Below are 24321 nucleotides of genomic sequence, written 5' to 3'. Positions count from 1 at the left end.
GTCTGGAACTATCCATAGCTGCTGCTTTCCAGTTTGAATTTTGTATTTGGACAAAAGTGTGGATTTGCTCAGTGATGTGTCTTTCATGCACAATTTCTGTCAATTCTAGTGGGAGCTGGAAGTCTCTGAGCGACCCATCCATCTGGATCAGACTAAGGCTGCCAGTTAGTCTTTCTGTGGTAGCTGAAGTTTGGGAGTGAAACGCATGTGAATAAAGGACACTTCCTGGTTTTGGGGGTGTCACAAAGATCCAAGACATTGGCCTTACCTGACTGGTGGATCTTTCTAAGACCAAATCAAATCTCTATGAATTTAAACCTCAAGATAAAGCGAAGACCTTAGGTAACACATGATTTCCTCTAACAATTAGTCTGGCCCATCAAGCAGAATTGAGAGAAATACACACAGCCAGTGTATCCTTTAGCAAGACTCTTTTAATGACTTAAAAAGAACTTCTACCTTTTACAAATAATTGTGTTCAGAGACAGACTTTCAATCTAAAGAAAAGAGCAAGGACCTAGCTCTCGTGGCAGAATGTAGAAACAGAAGCCTCCAGAGTGATCCCTGCAGATTCTAACGTGGCCCACCTTGTCCTCATATTCGGCCTGATCCTAAAGCTCTTACAACTAAGCCAATACCTGCTTGGATTCTTCCTGACAACTGGCAAAGATGTCACATTCCACTTCTTATCTCACCACCTCTTAACCACAAATTGGCCCCAGGGGCTTTCAAAAGGGAAAAAAAAATTGTACAAGTTTGAGACTGTTTCTGTACTCATGACTCATAAAACCAACTCTGAGATCTCTGGAACTCTTAGCTGGCCCTGGGGCATGCGAGCCGCCTGTGCATCCCTTTGTCCACCTGGAGGCCGGTGAAGACCTTCAGTGGAAGGAAGAGTGCGTCAGATCAGACATGTCCATTTCATCAGTCAGCCGTCGGTGACAGGCTGGATTCAGAGACCCAGGCCAGAGTGTGCCAGCTAAAAAATTTATCCAAGGATTCCAATTATGCTTAAAAAAAAAAAAAAAAATCCGACCAGAAGTAGTAAAAAAAAAAGTTTGTATGTTAAGTAAGAAATGTTAACAGAGTAGCTCTAATTTGCTAATATAAAATAGCTCTGCCTCTATTCAACACAGTTGATTTTAAAAGTAAGTATATAGTCGCTCTACTTATTATTATTTTAGATGGCTTTAAAAAGCATATGCGTCCCTATCTCTTTGGCAAGCACCCAGCGGTGAGGCACGCCCTGTACCCGCCGCAGCCGGCCTGGGAGGCTCCTCCGTGCACTTCTCCAAACCCTCCGTGCGGGCCGCACCCAGGTGGCCGTGCCGGGTCGTCTCCCATAAGCTTCCAGCCACCCTGCTTGCCTGTGGCTAAGAGCAACCAGAGATGCCCGTGTCAGACGAGTCTCCGTGCAAAGGCGGTGCCGATGCTCGCGCTTGGTTGCTCGGTGCGCGCTCTTCAGAGGTCGCCGACCGAGCCCTCCGGACCGCTCCAGCCTGGGCGCCTCGGGACGCGGGCCGGGAGACCTCCCGGGGCAGGACCGGCCTCAGGGGCCAGCGGGCGCGTCGTTGGGGCCCAGCAGGAGCTTGGCGCCCGGTTTGTCGATGCTGGAGTTGATGCTGTCTGCGTCCTTCTCCGGCTCCGGGACGCAGGTGCAGCCCACGGGGATGGTGACGTAGGCCTCGGTGTAGACGGACCGGCCGCCGGCGCAGGCGGGGGTGCGGCGCAGCACCACGGTGGGCATGTAGACCGGGGCGCTGCGGAAGCGCACGTCCTCCTCGCCGAACAGCCCGGTCAGGCAGCCCCGGCACAGGCAGTAGGCTTCGGGCAGGTACCTGGGGTACCTCGCCGGGTCGTAGGAGATTCTGCAGGGAGAGAGCACGGGTGAGGTCACGCCTGGGGGCAGCCCCGCGCCGCGCACGGAGATCCCTGGTTGGAGGCACCGGGGAGGGCCTCGGGACGGTGCTGCCCTCGGCCTGCGGGCGCGTGCGTGCGAGGCCGGCCGACAACGGATCTGCCCAGCGCTTCCTTACATTTGAAATGACGGCGCATCTAACCTGCCCTGAGGCAGGCCGGAAAACTGCTTCCAGAGACTGGACTAATGTGCGCAGAAAAATAAAACCCAGGCGGCCTGCACGGGCCCACAGGTGCCACCAGAACAGAATGAGGCGCCCTGTCTGCCCAGGGCCCCGGAGCCGCTGCCTCCCGCCGGCTCTGCAGACCCCGAGGGGCGCGTCCACCTGGGGCCTAGGCTGGGGGCAGGTAGGGCGGGTTTCAAGGACAGGCTTGGGGCAGGCCTAGAAAAAGAGGGGCTGGGGGAGGACAGTGCTGACTGGCCGGGAGCCAGAGGCCTGCAGGGCTCTCACGGGAGTGAAGGACAAGCGCTTTCTCCATCAGGGAGATTTGGTGCCGAGTGCCAGCTCTCAGTGGTCTATGAAGGTCGGGGACTCAGGAAGGCATAGGATTCTCTTCTTCCGTTTGTGTCTGAGGGACTAGAGCACGCCTGGGAGGTGATGAGTCTGGGAGTGGTGTGTTGTCGTCACTGGAAGTGGATCCAGTGCCACCTTCGTGCCAGGACCTAAGGAGGGAGTCTGCGGCGGGGGAAAGGGGAGTGGACTGGTGTAGGAAGAGCACAAGGCCACCCGCCAGGCTGCCATCAGAGGAAGTCGGTGACACAGGACTGCACCCAGCCACCTCTTGTGCTTGTGGAACCCCAGAGGGACATTTCCAAGCACTAGGCCACTGTTTGAATGTGGGGGATGAGGTCGGACAGAAAGTCAGCAATGAGTCCAAGGCTTCCAGTCAGGGTGACCAGAGGATGGGGCAGCACAAGGATCAGGAGCTTGGCCAGGTGGCCTTGCTGGCAGTGGAGCCCCAGAGGTGGGAGCCCAGGTGAAGGCATTGGAGAGGGCAGTGGGGACCGCCTGCAAAATGCACAAGTTGTCTCTGAAGCAAAAACACAAAACACAATCTGACTTCATTTATTCATGCTTCCCTCCAACATACACCCAAATAGTTGCAGAATGTTTTTCACAGGTCTCATACCACTGCACTCCAGCCTGGGTCAGAGTGAGACCTGTCACCCAGGCTGGAGTGCAGTGGCATAATCATGGCTCACTGCAGCCTTGACCTCCCCGGCTCAAGTGATCCTCCCACCTCAGCCTCCCAAGTAGCTGCGACTGCAGGCGCACACCACCATGTCCAGCTAATTTTTTTTTTCTAGTTTTTGTAGAGAGGGAGCCTCACTGTGTTCCCCAGGCTGGAAGAAATTCTTTTTCAGCTCCTCATGGCTGCTATTTCTTCAGTTCTGTAGCTGGAGGCCTCTAAGGCACAACAGCGTGACCCACACCAGGATGGATGAAGCCATCCTCTCCCTCTGGCATCCCACATTCCAGGCACCCCAAAGTGGAAGGCCCCTTACAGGCCCCACAGTCAAGATGCCGCCTTCTCCAAGCCACTGTCAACTCCATGAAGTCTTCCTATATTTTAAGGTCCAATTCATTATCTTAAGAGTTTTCAGATGTCCTCAAATTCAACTCCTTCCTTCTCCATGTGTTCATAACCTGTGAACACCACACAATCCTAGTCTGCCCTGCTCAGGAAGGGTAAGGACTGAGTTGTGATTTCTCTTGGTGCCCTGATGTGCCTGTCACAGCGCCTTCTAGAGGAGGAGCTCCGGAGCCAGGAAGCAGGCGAAGCTGACCCTGGGCCCTACCAGCTAACTATTCTTTTTTTGTTTTGTTTTTTGAGATGCAGTTTCGCTTTTGTTGCCCAGGCTGGAGTGCAATGGCGCGATCTCGGCTCACCACAACCTCCGCCTCCCAGGTTCAAGCGATTCTCCTGCCTCGGCCTCCCAAGTAGCTGAGATTATGGGCATGTGCCACCATGCCCGGCTAATTTTGTATTTTTAGTACAGATGGGGTTTCTCCAAGCTGGTCAGGCTGGTCTTGAACTCCCGACCTCAGTTGATCCGCCCACTTCGGCCTCCCAAAGTACTGGGATTATAGGCATGAGCCACCACATCCGGCCAAGCTTCCTGTTCTTACACCCTGAGGTCGGTATAAGACCCTGACTTAATGTTAGAAGGAAAAGGAAATCTTAAATAGGATTTGTAATATCTCCAATCACTTTCAGCATTTATCTAACAAGTATCTGAGTGTTCTTTCAGGCAATGGGGCTAGAGATGAAACGTGTACCCAAGGACTCACTCTCTGGAGATAAACATGTAGGTGAACACAGAGTGCGCTCACTCCGCCCATGGCCACCGGTGGCTCCTGGGGGATTTATCCAGGTGAAGAAGGGAGAAGGGCATGGCAGGCAGAGGTCAAAGCACAGGGTCAAGGGACAATCACCACCAGGAAGTACAAGGAGAAAGAATGCCCCTCAGATGGAATTTTAGAAAGATCCCTCAGACTATGGGGTGGAAGATGGTCTGGAGCCCCAGAGGGAGCTCTTGGCTAAAGGCAGAGTTTTAAGTTGTCCATTGATAGATGGTGGTTAAATAAGATAATCTCGGGGGGCACATGGAGGGAGAACAAATAGAGGCAGAGGAGAGCAGAGTACACCAGCTTCCCAGGGAGAAGGCTGATGGTGAAGACTGGGTGCATCCTCGGTCCATGAAGGGGAGAGGCTTGAGGGGGCTGGGTCAAACCTGAACTTGAACCTGATGGAGCCAAGCTACCAGAAATAGAGAGAAATGACACTATGAGGACGTGACCAACAAAGGACAGAATGTAGGAAACTTGATATGTCCCGTGTTGTTCCGGGAGAAAAACAAGAGGGAGGGAACCTACACTTGAGAGCCCCGAGTAGAGGAACACAAGCTGGGGGTGTCCTGGCTGGACCCACACCTGCCATCCTGGCACAGCGACATGAAGCCAGCCGCTTCCACTCCCAGTATCACCACCAGCACAATCAGTTATCAAACACATGCAACCCAGACTCAGGGACATTCCACAAAACCAGTGGCCACTAGAGGTTGGATCCCAGGGCAGAAAGGGGCATTTGTGGACCCCCTAAAGAAGGCCTGCGGGGCAGATAACAGTGTCATGTCTGTTCATTTCCTGATCTTGAGCATTTTGCTGAGTGATGATGCTGACATTTGGGGAACCCAGGTAAACAGTATATGGGAACTCGTCCTAATTTCACAACAGTTGTATTAGTTTGAAATGATTTCAAAATGAAGTATTAGAAAATAGAGAAAATCATGTATGGGACAATCACAGAAATTTGTGAACACGAGTATGAGCATGTGTGTGAATGTGACAGGTGTGTGGGTGTGTGGGCAGGTGTGTGTGAGCGTGGGTAGGTGGGTGTGGGCAGGTGTGAGTGTGGGAAGCTGTGAGCATGGGCAGGTGTGTGGGCAGGTGTGTGAGCACGGGCATGTGTATGAGCATGGGCTGGTGTGTGTGTGGGTGTGTCAGTGTGGGCAGGTGTGTGTGGGTGTGTGGGGGCAGGTGTGTGGGTGTAGGAAGGTGTGTGTGGGTGTGTGGGTAGGTGTGTGTGGGTGAGTGTGGGCATCTGTGTGAGTGTGGGCAGGTGTTAAGTGTGGGCAGGTGTGTGTGGGCAGGTGTGTGTGAGCATGGGCAGGTGTGAGCATGGGCATGTGTAAGTGTGTGAGCGTGGGCATCTGTGAGCGTGGGCAGGCATGTGTTAGTGTGGACAGGTGTGTGATCGTGGGCAGGTGTGGGTGAGTGTGGGGAGGTGTGCGAGCATGGGCAGGTGTGAGCATGGGCAGTTGTGTGAGTGTGGGCAGGTGTGGGGGGCAGATGTGTGAGCGTGGGCGTGTGTGTGAGCATTGGCAGGTGTGTGTGGGTGTTAGCGTGGGCATATGTGTGTGGGTGTGTGAGTGGGCAGGTGTGTGAGCATGGGCATCTGAGAGTGGGCAGGTGTGTGTGTGGGCAGGTGTGTGTGGGTGTGTGAGCGTGGGCGGGTGTGTAAGTATGGGCAGGTGTGCGTGAGCATGGGCGTGTGTGTAAGCATGGACAGGTGTGTGTGTACTCACACGCACGTGGCATGCAACAGGCTGGAGCCGTGGTGAGCTATTTCGGAGGTGCACAGGGGCCCGAAGACCACAGCAGTTAGTCTGGATGTGATCTTGCTCCTGGAAACTCATGAAGGGCACTGGGCAGCTGCACACACGTGAGATGTGGGTTTGGAAAGGCTGTCAGAACAGCACAGAGGATGTGCCGCAGGAAAACCAAAGGCGGGCGGGTCAGGGCATTTCTCTGTGGACTCAGTCTCTTCACCGGTGGGGTGAGTTTGATCTGAGGGCATTGCCTGGCCCTCTTGAGTTCTCGTCACCTGGGAATGGTCTTTCCGTGCCCTCGGTATGTAGGTAACTGCTCATATTTCACCATCGTTTGGGTTCTTCATGAACAACTGTCACTCAGGCGTCACCCCCTGTAGTTTTGTAGGTGATAACTGACAGTCGCTTGGATGCGGTGAGGGTCAGAGTTTCATCCGCCTAAAAATATACAGCGCAGCCCTCCAGTGGACTTGGGACTGAAATTGCCGCCACCGCTGGGATGCCTCTGGACTAAGGCCTCTGACAAGACACCTCCCCCGATGGCTGCCTGGGCCGTGGGAGATCAGAGGTATAAACAGGGGCGAGTTTCAGGCTGTTCTCTCACAATGGGAAGGTGCCACTAAGGGGGGTGCCATGCATCTACCATGCCCTGCTGCCCAGGGTGTGGGGGCATGAGGCCTGCAGTCCCAGAAAAGCAGAGACAAGGCCTGCACCTTTGGAAGGACCCAGCGGGGGCCTGGGAAAGAGGTCATGAGAGAAGCCTGGGGCCCTCGCTGGCACAGACAGAGAGTTGAAGTCCCTCACCCCAGCTTCCTGCCTGGGGTCTGGGGACACCAACAGCTAGGTGTGCTTTTTGGTTAAGGAAAGCTGCCACCAAAAAGAAACAGCAAGAAACTGCAACGGGAGCCTTTTCTCTTACCAAACATGGATAAGCAACTGAGCAGAGTTCTGCCCTGTGCCGCGCCTCCTGTGGGCAGTCATTCTTTTGTCTTCACATTTTCTGCGTGCTGCTCTGCGGAAGCTTGGCACCGGGGCACGCTTGAAACACATCAGGTTTTTCCCTCTGATGGGATCTCTGAAGTGCCCCTGGCCACGTGGGAAGCTTGGCTTGAGAGAGTGACAGGTGGCCTGGCCTAATCCAGGAACAAAGGACAAGTCCTCCAGGGATGATTAGAGGTGATGGAAACCGAGCTGGGAGAGGAATGTAAGTGACAGCAGAGACAGAAAAAGAGCTCTGCCCCTGGGACCAGACGTGGTAGGAAACAATTTGAAGCGGCTCCGGAGCTCAGAAAACAATGAACACATTCCGAGGGAGGATCGGGCCACCTGACGTGTCCTCTAACCGATGCCCAAGGAGGATCGCTGGGGCACTGGTTGGCACACGTGCCTTGATGTGGCTCACCCTCCCACCTTGCAGAACATGAAATGGTTTCAGAGCAGCAGGGGCTCAGGATGACTGTTTATCTCACAGCAGTCAAAAGACCCCAGCCCAGGAACAAAGTGGGGGCAATGCCTTCTCCAATCCTGGCTGGAACCCACAAGCACCTAAATGTGTCCGTGGAGACAGCCTGCCTCGGTAGCATGGCTCGCCACATCTGAAGGTCAGTGAGTTCAACCCAGCAGACTCTCTTAGAAAGGGAGGATGGAGTCATGAAGAGTCTGGGACCTAAAACTGTAGCCCAACTTAGTCACTACCAGTAACCTTGGGCAGAGACCTCCACCTTGCCTGATTCTTTGCAAAGTGAAGGAGATGGATTTGATGAGCACTTCCCCCAATTTCCTGACGGTGGGACTGATAATGTGACATTTTCACCAATGTTTTATGCTTAGAAAAGACACTGGCAATACATTGAGTCTCTAAGGTCTTGGAAAATTCCAATTAATCTATAAAGTCAGTGCAATTCTAACCAAATCCCAGAAAGATTGCTCTGAGAACTTGGCAAGCTGATCCTAAAATTCATAGAGAGAGATGAAAAGGGCCAAGAATACTCAAGACAATTTTGAAAAAGAATGAGGGGGCAGACTCACACCAGAAGATCTCAAGACGTTATACAACCATGGTAATACCAAGACATGCGCTGTCCTTTGGGGACACTGAGGGACATGTAGCATCCCTCTCCAAGAGCTGAGAGTCCTCTGAAAAACACTAACCTTTGCAAGAGATAAGGCGGCGGCACAAACAAGATTTCTAAAACGTGGTTTTCAGACCACCTGCATGAAGCCTATATTGGACTCTTGTTAAAAATGTAGGTTCTGGCAAGGTGCGGTGGCTCATGCCTGTAATCGCAGCACTTTGGGAGGCCTCTTGAGCTCAGGAGTTCAAGACGAGCCTGGGCAACGGTGAGACTCCATCTCTACAAAAAATATTTAAAAGAATACAAATGAGCCAGGCATGGTCGTGCACGCCTGTAGTCCTAGCTCCTTAGGCTGAGGTGGGAGGATTGCTTGAGCCTGGGAGGTCGAGGCCGCAGTGATCCATGATCACGCCACTGCACTCCAGTCTGGGTGACAGAGTATAACTCTGTCTCAAAAAAATAAAAACAAAAAAAGATGTATAGATATATCTATATCTCCAAAACTTTTAAGTTAAAAAAAAATTTAATGCAAATTCTCAGACTTAACACTACACCCAAGGAGTCGGAAGCTCTCCACACTAACAAGCTGTCCAAGTGATCTGTTTCACTCATTTAAGCTGGGGAGTCACTGGTTCAAATGAATCAGCAGAAACCCATTTCTGGCTGCACAGTCAACTACATAAGCGCTATCCCTAGAGGCGAGCTGGCCATTGGCTAACCTCGGATCTATCGATTTGCAGCTGATGGCAAACAATTGGATGATGGCATTTTCCCAAGTGGGTGTGAATTTCAAGACCATACCGGCCCAGGACTTTTTCTACATTTCCTCCAACGAGTACATAAGGTCATTATTAACCCAGTAAGCAATCGGTGTTGCCAATGGGATGGCTTCCCTGGAGGCACACAAATGAGCTTATAAAAAATAGTAATCAGTGTCCCCCCCGGCCCCCAGAGATTCTGAATCAGTTGCTCTAGAGTGGAGCCCCAGTTGGTATTTTTTAAAAGCTCCCCAGATAACTCTGGTATAGGCCAATTGGTCTCTGTGTTTAAGAGAAGTAATGACTCTCTTAAGACAGGTTTGTGTTAGCCTTCCAATCTCTCATTTTCCCTTTGGAACAGGCCCAGCAGCTGGGAGGGGGAACGGTTTTGAGACCACAGGGGAAGGAAGGGGCAGGACCGCCACGTTGGAAGCACTGTGTGCAGCCAGGCCGGCTGTGGGGCCAGGGCTGGGTATAGTAGGGCTCTGTTGGCCAGCCAGGGAGTAACTGGAGACCACAAACAGCTTCCCTGTTGCCAAGCTGTGGCCAGCAGACCCATCAGCTCCACCCTCCTTCCATGCGCTAAGGCCCCAGGGAGCCAAGGATCTTCGATATGTGCTGCCAAGAAGCTCTGAAAAATGCTTTTCTGGCCCCTACAAGAAAACATCAGTCGTGCATTTCTCATGAAAGAGGACATGGAAAAATCAGCCTGGGATAGCAATGAGGTCTGCCCAGGGCACTCATCCCCACTGGCTTCCCCAGGCCAAGGAGAACTAGCGGTCAGTCCTGCCCTATCTGGGGACTGAGGTTGACTTTGGTTCGATCCTGAACTTAACATCAATGTCAGGGCTCCAGAATGAACCCTGCTCCTCTGCCAACTGACTGGCTCTGGGCTATTAGGAGCAAGAAGGCTTAGCCTGCCCACCCTCTCCTGTCACTCATGAGGAAACTGAGGCACCAACAGAGTAGCGGACTTCTCCAAAGTCTTCCAGCTCTCCTGGGTTAGCCCAGCCGCCTGCACTGCCCCACAGAGCCAAGCTGCCTAAGCCTCATAGTAATAACAGACGCGGTGCTGTGGTTTGTGGCTATTTAGCAACCAGCCAGGTGCTTGGTAAATGGTGAAGCTACAACCAGGAAATCCATTTATTCTGGGGAAAGTTGTTCATCTGGGAGGTAGCGGAAGAGGAGAGAAAGACTAATGCTTTGGAAAATAATTTGGAAGATAATTCAGAAAAAAAAGTTTTACAGAGGGAAAGGGAGAAAAAGAAATGAGAATGAGAACCCACATTTCTTGAAGGGTTTTATTCTTTTGTCATGGCAAATGCCACACATTCATTGCAGCTGGGAAACATCTCTTCAAAGGGAAAACACGACTCATGCCCACGGGCTGGCTCAGCTATCCGCCCGGGGGAAGCTGCAGAATCTGGCTTCAGAGCCATCTTTGAAGTGTCTGTCCTTGGGGCAGGCGCCTGTGTGCACCAAGGTGGGAGCCCACCCGACCGCCAGTGAGTCAGTTGTGGCCACAACACTGGTTATGAGGAATAATCGCTATCACAACATGAGTCTGGAGTCTAATTCTGGAAGAGTTTCTGGCAGATTCTTTTCTCTTTGGCCTCTTATTAATTTAGTGAGCAGTGCGCTCACTGCCATTTTTCATGTGTCACTTCTGGAAGACAGACAGCATAAAGAACTTCACTTCATGGCATGTGCGGAACTTCCTGAGTTTGCCCAAATCATTCTGTTGGCATTAGGGCACACGCATTTTATTCAGGTGAGGAGCACTGCCAGAGGCGCTGATGGAATGAAATATTATCATCATCCCTGGTTACTCTAAGAATGCTATAGTAATACCCAGGCAGTAAGGGGAAAATATCAAAGCAAAACGAACATACCTATTTTCAGAACGAGAGACTTTAATCCCATGACAATGCTCCTGACAATGCTTTTATTTTTACCCTGTGAAACCGTGATAGGTGCAGTAGAGCCTGCTGTATTTTAAGAAGCTGGGGCAAGGGGGGAGTAGCGGGGTCTGTGCTGTGCCTTGGCCAATTCAAGGTCATTTATGCACACAAACATTTTAGGGGGAAAATACCAATATTTCTTAAATAAGTTGCTTTAAGCAACGAATGTCTCTTTTTCTCCAAGAATGAATGAGGATGAACAATGCCTCGCCGGCCGTCTCACAGGATGTGACTGAGACTTTCCCAGCCAGGCAGCAGAGCCCCCTCTCCTTCACTCTTCCTGTCCATTTCTCACGCCCCCGTTTTCTCAACAAAGCGTTATCATTAGAGGACGGCGGCGAAAGGACGCTGCACCTGCGCTCATGTAGTGTGTGCAGATATCCGTGAAGGCGAGGCTTGGTTTGCTTCAAGACCTTAGAAAATAACCCCCAGTTTGGAAGCAGGGACCCAAGGAAAAACGTTATAAAAAAGAGGGAGGGAAGGAGGGAGGAAGGAAGTAAGTTAGGAAGGAAGGAGAGAAAGAGAAAAGAAAGGTAAGAAAGAAAAGCACCTCCCATCCCCGAATTCCGGAGACCACGCGGTGGGCGGGCCCGGGAGCCGGTGCGCGGGGCGGGGACGCCGGCGCGGTGCTGCCCCCTGTCGGCCACAGACGCCGCTGCAGACAGCTTCGCGGGCCGGTGCCCAGGACCGTGGGGACGCGCCTACCACGGGGGTCTAAGCCTGCGGGGTGGGTTTTTTTTTTTTTTTTTTTTTTTTTAGGGTCGGCACACACATTTGAAAGTGCATTAAAGACAGGCGTGCATTTGTTAAAGGGGTAGAGGATAAATGGGAGTTTTTGTTTTTGAGAGCTGGTTTTGTTCTGCCGCCCAGGCTGGAGTGCAATGGCGCGATCTCAGCTCACCGCAACCCCCGCCTTCGGGGTTCAAGCAATTCTCCTTCCTCAGCCTCCTGAGTAGCTGGGATTACAGGCACCTGCCACCACGCCTGGCCAATTTTCTATTTTTAGTAGAGAAGAGGTTTCACCTTGTTGGTCAGGCTGGTCTTGAACTCCTGACCTCAGATGATTCACCCGCCTCGGCCTCCCAAAGTGCTGGGATTACAGGCATGAGCCATTTTTAAGATTCCCGGCCTGGAATCTTAAAAAGAAGGATAGCTGTAGTGAAGATAGTCTTCCCTAACATTATACTCCTAATCTCTCTAGCTTTCTCTAACGTTATAACCCCTTTGATAAATTTTTTTAAAAAGATTTGATGGAGAGAAAGTGATGCGAACAGTACCTTGTGACTGCGGGAGGAGTGTCAGGGTCTGTGGTTCCTGGCTGTATTCCGGGGGGCCTGCCCACCAGCCCCCAGACAATATTTGATGAATGAACGTGACCCTGGGTTTCAGTATCAGTCAAATGGAATAATTAATGGACAGCCCACTCGGGAAACAGGATGTTTGGGTTAGCTAAACGTAAGCGTTAGAGGAGGGGTAAGTAAAAATATCCTTTTTATAAATCCAGCCTTTCTTGATGACAACATTGCTAAAATACAGCATTGCTAAATACCAGATGATGGACTTACCAGAGCATGAGGGTCACAGTGAATGGGCCATTGCTGAACTGCCCACAGGTAACTGGAAGCTGAACTTGGGCACACGTAGGAAGTAGGGGATGTCCTTAGGTACACTGAGAGCCGCCAGTCTTCACAGCTGTATAGTATTTTATCTGACTAGCTGCCTATCGGGGGTCGTTCAGGTGACTTCCAGTCCCTGGCTATTACACATCTGTATCCCAAGGTGGCGCTTTTCAAATGAAATCCCTGAAGGGAATTTATTTTCTTCTGATTTTCCCTCTTCCCAAATGTCATCTGCTGAAAGTTCTGGTAACTTGGGTTCTCCACAGGAAAAGACCGGCTTCCTTCAGCCGGGGTACCTGCACTGGGCTGCTGGGGAGGGTCTCATGGTCTCTTCAAATGCCGCTGGTGACCTGCTGTGTCTATCTGAAAGTCACTTGATCTCCTGTCCCCTGTTCTCCCTACTCTCCTTTACTCTCTGCTATGGTTTGTGTCCCCCCAAGAGTTCATGTGTTAAAAACCCAACTGCCGGCCGGGCGCGGTGGCTCAAGCCTGTAATCCCAGCACTTTGGGAGGCCGAGACGGGCGGATCACGAGGTCAGGAGTTCGAGACCATCCTGGCTAACATGGTGAAACCCCGTCTCTACTAAAAAAATACAAAAAACTAGCCGGGCGAGGTGGCGGGCGCCTGTAGTCCCGGCTACTCGGGAGGCTGAGGCAGGAGAATGGCGTAAAAACCCGGGAGGCAGAGCTTGCAGTGAGCTGAGATCCGGCCACTGCACTCCAGCCTGGGCGACACAGCGAGACTCCGTCTCAAAAAAAAAAAAACCAAAAAAAAAAAAAACCAAAAAAAACCCAACTGCCGTGGTAACAGGGTGGGAGGTGGGGCCTTGAAGAGGTGATTGCGTCAGGAGGGCTCTGCCATCTGAGGAGAGGTTCCTGGTAAAAGGATGAGTTCTGCCCTTCCCTCTCTGTCACTTGCTTCCACCTTCTAGCGTGGGAGGACTCTCACCAGATGCCAGCACCACACCCTTGGGCTGTTGGGCTTTCCAGCCTCCGGAGCCATGAGTCAAATACACTTGTACTTTTTTTTTTTCTTTTCTTTTTTTGAGACAGTTTCGCTCGTTTCCCAGGCTGGAGTGCAATGGCATGATATCAGCTCACTGCAACCTCCGCCTCCCTGGTTCAAGTGATTCTCCTGCCTCAGCCTCCTGAGCAGCTGGGATTACAGGTGTGCGCCACCATGCTAGGCTAATTTTGTATTTTTAGTAGAGATGGGGTTTCTCCACACTGGTCAGGCTAGTCTTGAACTCCTGACCTCAAGTGATCCACCCACCTCGGCCTCCCAAAGTGCTGGGATTACAGGCATGAGCCACCGTGCCTGGCCAACTTGTACTCTTTACAAATTACCCCCTCTGTGGTATCTGTGATGGCAGCAGAAAACAAAAAAAGCAAAGGACACTCCTTGTCCTTTTCTTTACCTCCTGACTACAGCTATCCACAGAGTTGTTTACTGTAAAATAAATTTAGGTGTAGTTTCTTAAATTGTCAGAGGAAAGGAGTTAAAGAAAAAAGTAACAAATAAGGCCTAAAAATAAATTACTGCACATTATTCATAACCTAGAGAAAAATTATCTTTAGACGACTACCAAAATTTGGAAAACATAAGCCGTTAAAAAATATTCAGAGTACTCTACTGGTAGGTGTTTATCTCTGGGGTTTCATCAGAAATGAGTGATGTGTACCTTAAACTTCAATAAACCTCAGTGTTCTTACAACATATTTCTTAATATATCAATTTGACTTTTAAAAACTTACTGAGCAATCCAATTGACTTTATTTTTGGCATTTTTGTTTTTAAAGCTAAAGAGAAACAAACATTATGCCACAAAGTAAATGAAAAAATATTTTTGTATGCTGGAAGCTGAATGTTGTTTTCTAACAGCACACCGGGTGGGACGTGGGCTAGACGGAACCAGAGAGGTCCAGGATGAGCTCCTGACTCTACTGTTTCCTGTCACCTGGGGCCAATGCCTTCATCTCTCCAGGCCCGGGCTCCTCACCAGGAGCACAAACCAGCCGCGGAGTTGCAGGAGCTCTGAAAATCCACCCAGACGTCTGCGTGCCTCTTCAGGAAGCCCCAGAGCCTTTAAGAGCAAACGGTGCCCTTCAACCAATGCTCTTGGTATGTCCCAGACTGTTGTTTGTGCTGAAGCTTCATTTTCTCAGTATCTGCTTTTTCCTCATTGTTGGAGAATTTCCCTTTCTGCTCTCAACTTAAAAATTAACATGTCTTTGAAATAAGAAATATGTGCACATAGCAGAAAATGTAAAAGATACAAGAGTAAAAAGTAGGTCTCCTCCCCAACCCCAGCCTCCAGAGCCCCTCATAAGAGGCACCACAATACCCCCGTTCTAAGGATGCCTGTGTGTGCGTATATATGTAGGCGTTTAAAACAGAATTTGTCATATGTACATATTATGTCGTATTTTCCCTTTTAAGATAGAAACGGCAGCATGCTATATACGCCTTTCCCCGCTGTGTATTGGTGATTGATTGATCCACTTATGACTCTTAGAGCTGCCTCCTTCTTCCTCACAGTGCACAGTGTCTAACTCAGCGGGCCTCGTTCTTCCTCACAGGGTACAGTGTCTGACTCGGCGCGCCTCGTTCTTCCTCACAGTGTACAGTGTCTAACTCAGTGCCTGTTGGGGGTGTTTAGGTGGCTTCCAATCTCTTGCTATTACAGCAGTGAACACGTATCCTTGTACGCATATCATTCGGCACATGGGCAAGTGTATCTGAAATAGTCAAAGGGTGTGTGAATTTAAAATCTTGATATTTATACCAAATTGCCCTCCATAAAAGTTGTGCTGATTCATACCCCTGTAGTTGGATGAGAATGCCTTTCCTTCACAACCTTGCCAACGTAGCCTGCTGGGTGCCAGGAAAAAAAAAAAAAGGGCTGCTCAGTAGAGTCTCCACATGCACTTCGCTTATGCCTGAAGCTAGCGTGGCTTTCTGTATCGAGCGTTTGAGTCATTTGACCTTCCTTCCCTGGGAACAGTCCCGATCTTTGCTCATCTTTCCATGACGTCGCTGGTCCTTTTCTTACTGATTTGTGGGAGCTCTTTGTGCCTTGGGTTGCAAACATTTTTTCCCAGTTTGCCCTTGTATTTTTCTTACTTTACTTTGCCAAGAAGAAACGGTGTATAATTATGTAACTTCATTTCTCAATCTTGTCTTCTGTGACTTTTGGGGACTATGAGCAGCTAAATAGGGCCTCATCCACTCCAAGATTATAAATATAATTGCTTGTGTTTTTCTCTGCTTTTGTGGTTTTATTTTTTACATTTAAATCTTTGATTCATCTGGAATTTATTTTCACAGAGGAGTGAGACCCAGGCTGTCCCAACAGCATTTACTGAATGACCCATCTCTCCATTCCATCCATATGGAAAGCCACCTTCCAAATGCCTATTGTAAAACTTACCCACCTAAAGTGATCCTTGCTGTGCCCATCAGTACTCCTGATGTTCAGTCCATCTCCCCACCTGTCTTTCTCAGCATTCTCTCTGACTGCTGTGCCTTTAGGGAGTAGTGGCTCAGGCCTGTAATCCCAGCACTTTAGGAGGCCAAGGCAGGCAAATCACGTGAGGCCAGGAGTTCAAGACCAGCCTGACCAACATGGCGAAACCCCATCTGAACTAAAAATACAAAAATTAGCCGGGCGTGGTGGCATGCCTCTGTAATCCCAGCTATTCCAGAAGCTGAGACAGGAGAATCGCTTGAACCCAGGAGGCGGAGGCTGCAGTCTGCCAAGACCATGCCACTGCATTCTGGCCTGGGTGACAGAGCAAAACCGTGTCTCAAAAGAAAGAAATACCACCTGACCCAGTGCCCAGCCTGCAGGTGGGCACTCTTCTACCCAGGCCCCACCCTCAGACACTCCACCAAGGAACAAGCCCTGGCCTCGCACTATGGCTTACACCTGCAATCCCACACTATGAGAGGCTGAGGCAGGAGGGTCACTTGAGCCCAGGTATTCAAGACGAGCCTGGGCAACAAAGCGAGACCCCCATCTCTAAAAAACAAAACAAAACAAAACAAAAATTAGCCACATGTGGTGGTGCACACCTGTGGTCCCAGCTACATGGGAGGCTGAGGTAGGAGGATCCCTTGAGCCTAGGAGGTTAAGGCTGCATTGAGCTGTTTGTGTCACTGTCCTCCAGCCTGGGTGGCAGAGCGAGATTCTGTCTAAAAAAACAAAGCCTGGCCTTCCACAAAACCTTTCAGTAGAGGCTCCACACTTCCGTGGGCTCACTTTTTCCTTTTCTTTTTTTTTTTTTGAGACAAGTTCTCACTCTGTTGCCCAGGCCACAGTGCAATGGCCCAATCGCAGTTTACCACAGCCTCAGCCTTCCTGGCTCAAACTTCCCAAGTAGCTGGGACCACAGGCAAACATGACCACACCTGCCTAATAGTTTTCAATTTTTTTGTAGTGATAAGAGTCTCATACTATGTTGCCCAGGCTGGTCTCAAACTCCTGGGCTCAAGTGATCCTCCCACCTCTGCCTCCTGAGTAGCTGGGAATTTACAGGTGTGAACCACTGGGCCTGGCTGGGTCTCACTTTTTCTAATCTTCCCAGTAACCCAGGAGATGGTGAGAGGTGATCGGAGGGAGAAGGGCAGAGAGGGCTCTCCTGGCAGGAAAATGCATGAGCAGCTTTGGCAGTCAGCAGTCTGGAGTCCCAGCCCAGCAGCCATCCCCTGAAGACTGTCTTTCCTTCAGCAAATGTAAGCCACCCACCTCTGTTTGCCCATGGGGAGTGATCTCATCACTGCTGCTAAATAATATGAAAAATGATGCACACGACACCTTCAGCCACCTGCTGCAACTGTCACTCCCACTCCTGGGACCCCCCAGCACTGAGGCTCCACACATGGGCAGATCTGGGTGGCCCAGACCGTGCTCCCGGAACCCCGTGCGTCATTCTCATCCATAACCTCCCTCTGCTCCCAGATCCTGCCTGGGGCGACACAGGTGTCATCTGTAGCAAGGGCAACTCAATTTAAATTCCCACACACAGAATGCCAGGGCTGCTAACTCTCAATATGTCCTCCAGCCCTGCTCTGTCTTCTGAGCTCCAACCGGTCATTGTCACCTGTACGCCTTTCAGGCAGGCAAAACTCAACAGGCTTGATACTAAATTCATTATTTCCTCCCACAACACTTGTTCCTAAGTCTATTTTCCCATTTTGCTCAAATACCATCAACAACCCGAGCCAGAAACACGGGAGACGTGCCTTTGGGAGGCTGTGTGCTACTCTTAGGCCCTCAGCCCAGCCTGTGGGGAGCCATGGGTTTGCCTGAGAGTTCGAATCTGATACAGAAAGATGCAGGGCCAGCGGCTTCTGTCCAGAGAAGTTAGACTCTGGTTCTGAGAGATTCCCCATGTGGCTTCAATCCTATTTGGCATATCAGAGGCATACCACAAGGTTGGAGAAAGAAGAATGCCATAGCCCGTCCCTTCGGGTCCTGGAAATGGAGGGAAGAGAGAGGAAAAGCAAGAGCACCAAGACACCAAAATGAACGGCACCATGTGCCCTGCAGGCTCCAGCTGAAGCACAGGAGTGAGAAGGGGGGGAGGGTCCCACCCAACTTCCCCGTGGGCAGGGGCTCTGAGGGGGCTCTGCCACAGTGAGCTTGGTCCTCTGTAGAGTAGCCAGGAGGCCCTAAAATTGGGCTTCCCAGGACAGCCTAGGGGTCCTGTGTGTTGTCGAGTAAAAGGAAATCTCCCTACCCACCAGCCGGCAGGGAGAGGCTCCGGGGAAGCCCAGATGCGTTTTAGACAAAATCATCACATTTGCTCTGACTCTCCACAGCACTTGTCTTCTTAAAGAGCGTCTTTCACGCTGGTCCTAGTCTCCCCTTCCCACCGGGCTGCCTGAGTGAAGCCCTAGGTCCTTTGGATGGAGCGTTGGAGCGCCTGCATTGTCCAGTCCATGCCCCAGTGGGACACCCTCCTAAAGCAGAGTGGCTGTATGGCTTCCTCGATCTCAAGTGTCAAGCCTTTTTTTTTTTCTTTAATTTTTATTTTAGAGACAGAGTCTCGCTCTGTCACCCAGGTTGGAAGGCAGTGGTGCCACCACAGCTCACTGCAGCCTGAACCTCCTGGGCTCAATCAATCCTCCCACTTAAGCCTCTGGAGTAGCTGGGACCACAGGCACGTGCCACCACACTTGGCTAATCCTTAAAATTGTTTGCAGATGCTGGGCACGGTGGCTCATGCCTATAATCCCAGTACTTTGGGAGGCTGAGGCGGGCAGATCACGAGGTCAGGAGATTGAGACCATCCTGGCTAACACGGTGAAACCCCGTCTCTACTAAAAAATACAAAAAATTAGCCAGGTGTGGTGGCAGGTACCTGTAGTCCCAGCTACTCAGGAGGCTAAGGCAAAAGAATGGCGTGAACCCGGGAGGCGGAGCTTGCACTGAGCCGAGATCACGCCACTGCACTCCAGCCTGGGCAACAGAGCAAGACTCCACCTCAAAAAACAAACAACAAAAAAAAGTGTTTGCAGAAACGGGATCTCGCTATGTTTCCCAGGCTGGTCTCGAACTCCTGGACTTAAATCCTCCCACCTCAGTCTCCCAAAGTGCTGGGATTCCAGGCCTGACGGTGAAGCTCCGCATTGCTGACAAGGCCGGGATCCAGCTCCTGCGCCTGTCTCCAGCCTCACATCGATGCCCATCCCACAGGCAAACACCTCGCCTACACCCCCCGTCCGCCTTGTGGCTCTCCCCATTTTCCGAGCGCTTTGTCCCCGCTTGCCATCAGCGGTCCCCTCCCTCAGCACTGCCTTTGTAGGCGACTTGCTCTTCTCCATCAAGACTCAGCTCTCCCACCAAGCCTTTCTTGACCTCTGTGGCCCTGTGAGCCTCGCCCCCTCGGGCAGCTCCTCCTGCTCCAGCTAGAGGGAAGACGTCACAGGTGCCTGCTGAGGACACCACCGCACCCTGCCTGCACGCCCCCAACTTCCCCAGCCTCCCCCTTTTGCAGGCTGTCCCTTTCTTTTGAAGTGACCTCTGTTCCATGACCAAAACACTCTCCGAACTGTTCATGTCACTGCCTGGTGCTGTGGTTTCCTTCCCAATCGTCCCCACTCCTCCCTTAAGCTGTTAAACTAGAGGTGCTCAGAGGGCGCCTCCCAGGGCTCCGCTCCAGCAGCCTCTGGACCACAGGGGCACTCAGGGAATATGTGGACAGTACCGCGCACCCCCCAGCAGCACCTCCCCGGGCCCCCTGTGCGGAGGACGGTCCACATCACTGTGTCCACATCACGGAAGGGTCCCTGGCTAGTGCCTTGTGGACCCATCCAACCTGGCAGAGATTAGGTGTTCGAGAGACACGTATTGCATAGGAAATACTGGAGGGTAAAGAGGGGAAGCGGGACTCCTTCAGGGGAGGTGGTGGGGGTGGGACTTCGCGGTTTAGGAATTGTCCCCCGGCGCTCCAACTGCCCCGCCCCACCTCACCGCAGCGCCTCCAGCACCCCACCCCACCCCACCGCACCCCACCCGGTCTCGCCCCGCACCACCCCACCCCTACCTGCTCTGCCTCCCCCGCGTGCCACGCCCCCTCCGCGTCGCCCCGTCCCGCCCGCCCCGCCTCGGCCCGGCCCCACCCACTCTCCCCGCCCCGCCCTGCCCTCCCCACCTGCCGGGCCCCGCCGGGACGCGCCCGCAGCTCACCTGTAGGCCCAGGGCGACACGCTACGCAGGTTGGTGGGCGGCCGGAAGCGGCGGTCGGCGGGCCTGCCCCCTGCCGGGCAGCTCGCGTTGCGCGCCTGCTCGCGCGGCCCCAGCTGCAGCGTGTGGTGGAAGGCGCTGAGCACGCCGGCCGCCAGCCGCCCGTACAGCTGCTCCAGGAGCTCCTCCGGCCGGTCCGCGCAGCCCCGCGGCCGCGCCGGGCGCCTGCCCGCCCTCGGGGCGCCCGCGGCCCAGCCCGGCGGCAGCGCCAGCAGGAAGCCGGCTACCAGCATCCAGACCTGAGGTACACGCCAAGCTCAGCGCCCGCGCGCGCCGGAGGAGCCCGCCTGCGCCCCGCGCCCGTGTCCCGCCCGCCGCGCCCGGAGCCGGCGGGCGCCTCCCCTCGCCCCGCGGAGCCGGAGGCCGGCCCGGAGGATGGGAGCCGCGCGGGCGGGCCCCAGAGCGCCCTCCCCGCCTGCCCGCCGCCCGCGGGGTCCCCGGGGCCCAGCCCGGCGCCGGCCCGCGCGCCCCAGGCCCCCGCCGCCGCCGCCGCCCCGAGCCGGGCGCCGTACGGGGGGCGGGTGCGGGGCGCGCGTGCACGTGTGCGTGTGCCTGCCGGGCTGCTGCGCCGCGGGCTGCGAGTGCTTGTGACCCGCCGCACCCTCACCCCTGGGCGCGCCATCCCTGTGCCGCCGCCAGCGAGGGAGCCCCGGAGCCTGAGACGCCCGGACCCGCCGCCTCGCAGACCCACCCATGCCCCCGCGCCTCGTCATCCGCCCGCCCCCGCCAACGCACGCGGGGTCCGGGGCCCGCTTTTCCGCGAGAAGCCCCCTGTGGTCTTTCCTCGTACCCCGGGACTCGGACCGAGGAGCCGACTGAGCGAGGTCGCCGCCCGGCCTCACGGACACAGAGCGGCTCTGCACCCTTCGCCTCCAGGAGCTGAAAACATTTTGTCACTTGTGCAGTGTACTCACCAGTGCCCCCAACATCTTCTCCCCCGAAAACGCTTTCAGATTCGCGCCGAGGTGGGGCGACGCGGCGGCTCTTTAGCGGAATAACTCGAAGGGCCACGCGAACAGGCGCTCCCAGCCGCGAGCATGCGGCGGGGCGCCCAGGGCCTGGGGTCGCGCGCTCCGGGCCTGTGCTGCGCCACGCAGGGGGAGGAGAGGGCTGGCCCTGCCGGCCGCGGGTGCGGGCCCGACTGACTGAAGGAGGAGTGGGGACTGGCCTGGAAGTCTCCGGAGCAGAAAAGTGGGGCCGACAGGATGGAGTTGGGGGAGGCCGAGTTTTGGCTCAGAGATTTCTCTGTTAAGGAAAGCAGTCCAAGAATGGAATAGGCCCCCTGGAAGAGGAATGCACTCAAACCCAGAGGGATTCTCCTTAGAGCTACCTCTTTTGAGATTCCGTACTTCGAGGAAATTAGAGATTTTTTTAAATCTCTTTTTTTAACAAGGTGGGAGGAGGCTGTTTCTCCTTTCTCCTCAACAACGTGAAATGATCCTGTGCCTCTATCCGACAACTGTAAAACAAAGCACTGCATCCTTCCCTGACTGGCACTTTCATGGCTGTTCACGGGCATCTCTTGGCCTATGACGACCCGATGTTGGAGAGTTCCTACCCCGTGATAACTGAGTTCTAAGTGCAAGCAGTCACGTGAAATGAGCCTGATTGTCTGCGAATGAAGAAACTAAAATGAACTATATTCTATACTTCGTAACACAAGACAACGCGCTCGTTCATTCTGCAAGTAAACGCTTAATGCTTCCTAGGTGGCAGGCTAATGAATATGATCATTTTAAAGCAGCCATGCTTTGAAAACAACCCATCCCAGCTGTAAGCTTTTTGAAAGTGTACAAATTATGTAATTGATGACTCCCTAAATGGTTTGCAGCTTTGGTAGTTGACTGAATTGTAAACCATTAGTTAAACTACATTTCAGTTGTGCTTTGTAAGAAAAACACTTTTCTATGCCTTGAATGTTCTATAACTAAGGAGCTTGGTAATCTGCTAAAAATCACACTGAAGTCTCCAGTTTAAGCGATTAAAGCAATTTACAGCTCTTGGCAAATATTTGTTTTCGGTTATAAAACACTTTTTTTCTGACTAGTACATTGTTAATGTTCTTTGTTTACGTTCCAGTAAAATGGGAATAAAGGTTTCAGTACTCAAATGCTGCTTAGTTTTTATTGGAAAAAAGGAAGCGTGGGAGGCTTTTAGGAGAGTATCATTATGAGAGTTTCATAGAAATACTCTGTCTCATTTCCGCATCCATTCCTATATGAGGTGACATGGTACCAGACTTAGTTCTGTATATTATTCAACAAAATATTTTCCACTGTCTGGTAACATGGCAACTTCTCTCGTTTACCCCGCTGCCCCCCACCCCCCACCCCCGCCATTACCTTGGAAGTGGGAAGGAAAATATTTACTTTCCAGCAGTTTTCATTACAAGTGACTGAAAATGCTCACCTATTTGACAGAACAAAGGTGAACTTTGTGAGACTAATCACTTGGGAAAAAGTCTTATAAATAGGTGCAAATGTTTATGAGTTCCCCTCAAATTTCAACATATTTATGAAGATGAAAAATAAGCATGTTAATAATTAAGTTCAAACCTAAGACATGCAAGTGAAAAAAGGGAACAAAATACTCAAAAGCAGGCTCATCGTGTTCCCTTAAAACCAACACATCTGCAGTGTGGCCACGCAAGCTACATTTGAAACCTCTCCAGTCCCTCATCCCCTGGTTTACTCAGCACCCCCAATACTAGCACAGCTGCAGGACTGCTTTGCGTGAGGCAAGCTGCTGGAGAAAATCTTTTAAATCATCCTTAGGCACTGTAACTCCAAAAGCCGGTGTGCGGTTGGCTCCTTGCATACTCATCTTCTTGGGTTACTGATGTTCAAATCTACCAAAGCCTCTTCTCTTCCTTAAAAGCCTGTCCTTGGGGCTGGGCACGGTGGCTCATGCCTGTAATCTCAGCGCTTTGGGAGGCCTAGGCGGGTGGATCAAGAAGTCAGGAGGTGGAGACCAGTCCGCCCAACATGGTGAAACCCCGTCTCTACTAAAAAAATACAAAAAGCCGAGCGTGGTAGCGCATGCCTGTAATCCTAGCTACTGAGGAGGCTGAGGCAGAGGAATCGCTTGAATCTGGGAGGCGGAGGTTGCAGTGAGCCGAGATTGCACCACTGCACTCCAGCCTGGGCAACAGAGCTAGACTTCGTCTCAAAGAAAAACAAAACAAAACAAAACTGTGCTTGGATGTTCCTACTGATAGTGCTTCTCATTGCTGTCACCTTCCTGGTCACTCACTTGATTCACCGATTTCAGCCCCTGGATCTACCATTATTCCTGCTGATCATTCCTGGCACCGTAACCTCCACAGAGACGGTTTACATGCTGATTTCTAAGTGACTGTGTTAGTTCCAATGGTCTTTATTTCCCATCTCAACTGTCGTCGTATGGTCATATCCAAGGTTTCGTCGTCGCCAATAACTGCAGCATATCCGAACATCTGATTTCAAATATCCTATTCCCTGACACAGGTACCTTCTGTTTTCGCCCACTCCTGCAGTTCTCTGCCGTCATCCAACCTTCTCCCTCTTCTCACTAACCATTCCACCCTGGAGTCCTTATGTCCTTTCTTGTCTAGTTTAGATTTCACAGGTCGACACTCACCACACCCTTGCAAACACCCTTACTTAATCCCTTTCTCCTTTTTTCTCTGTTGTACTTGCCTAGAATCCCAACTCTTAAAAATCATACCACTGAGCTGAGTAGACTCAATTCTGAGTTATGACCCAAATCTCAGATTAACTTTCAACATAAGTATCCTATTACATCTCTGCAATTATGGTCTTTTCCTGTATCACTAATCTACATATTCTCTCTCCTCGAGTCTCCGCTGCCCAATTCCTTCCTCACACCTTCCACAGACACAGATGAGAGCTTTTACATTTCTTTCAACCAGCAAATGCGCTAACTTACTCCCACCCAGTCTGATGTCTCCCACCTTCCTTCCTGATGCATTTGATAAACCCTTTCTTGACCCCAGGTCCCACTTGACTCCCCTTTACAGCTAAGATTCTGAATTTTTATTTTATTGTATTTTTGAGATGAAGTTTCCCTCTTATTGCCTGGGCTGGAGTGCAGTGGTGTGATCTCGGCTCACTGCAACCTCCACCTC

At 52.0% G+C, this 24321-nt stretch overlaps 2 protein-coding genes across 8 annotated transcripts in view; one reads left to right on the top strand and one right to left on the bottom strand.

Moving 5' to 3' along the window:
- LOC105490300 (EEF1A lysine methyltransferase 1) overlaps positions 1–24321 on the top strand; it is a 146983-nt gene that overhangs the window by 50468 nt on the left and 72194 nt on the right. For 2 of the 6 annotated variants that reach the window (XM_071081686.1, XM_071081685.1), the window contains exons 6-7: positions 13498–13612; positions 14327–15712. The exons of 1 other annotated variant lie outside the window; for it this stretch is intronic. Coding sequence is in view for 3 of the 5 variants with exons in the window: in XM_071081684.1 (XP_070937785.1) it covers positions 14327–14566 (240 nt within the window). In the remaining 2 variants the exon portion in view is untranslated. Of the gene's footprint in view, positions 1–109; positions 1042–13497; positions 13613–14326; positions 15713–24321 lie in introns of those variants that run through there. 3 more of the 6 variants (XM_071081684.1, XM_071081683.1, XM_011755801.3) reach the window with 2 other exon arrangements.
- LOC105490302 (interleukin 17D) lies at positions 417–22478 on the bottom strand. 2 transcript variants are annotated; one of them, XM_071081688.1, is made up of 3 exons: positions 21110–22478; positions 20139–20434; positions 417–1868 (listed from the first exon to the last, which is right to left on the bottom strand). In XM_071081688.1, exons 1-3 carry the CDS (start codon positions 21122–21124, stop codon positions 1550–1552), a joined length of 630 nt encoding a protein of 209 aa, XP_070937789.1. In that variant the 5' UTR covers positions 21125–22478; the 3' UTR covers positions 417–1549. The 2 variants fall into 2 exon arrangements, with proteins under 2 accessions (XP_070937789.1, XP_070937790.1); XM_071081689.1 differs by lacking the exon at positions 20139–20434 and having other exon boundaries at positions 21110–22475.

Source organism: Macaca nemestrina, chromosome 16, assembly GCF_043159975.1.
Source record: "Macaca nemestrina isolate mMacNem1 chromosome 16, mMacNem.hap1, whole genome shotgun sequence".
Taxonomy (NCBI): Eukaryota; Metazoa; Chordata; class Mammalia; order Primates; family Cercopithecidae; genus Macaca; species Macaca nemestrina.
This window is presented reverse-complemented; position numbering and strand designations above follow the sequence as displayed.

Coding starts and splice junctions, on each gene's coding strand:
- LOC105490302 (XM_071081688.1), bottom strand. Junction 1,869..20,138: donor GTGTCGCCCTGGGCCTACAG/GTGAGCTGCGGG, acceptor CTCTCCCTGCAG/AATCTCCTACGACCCGGCGA.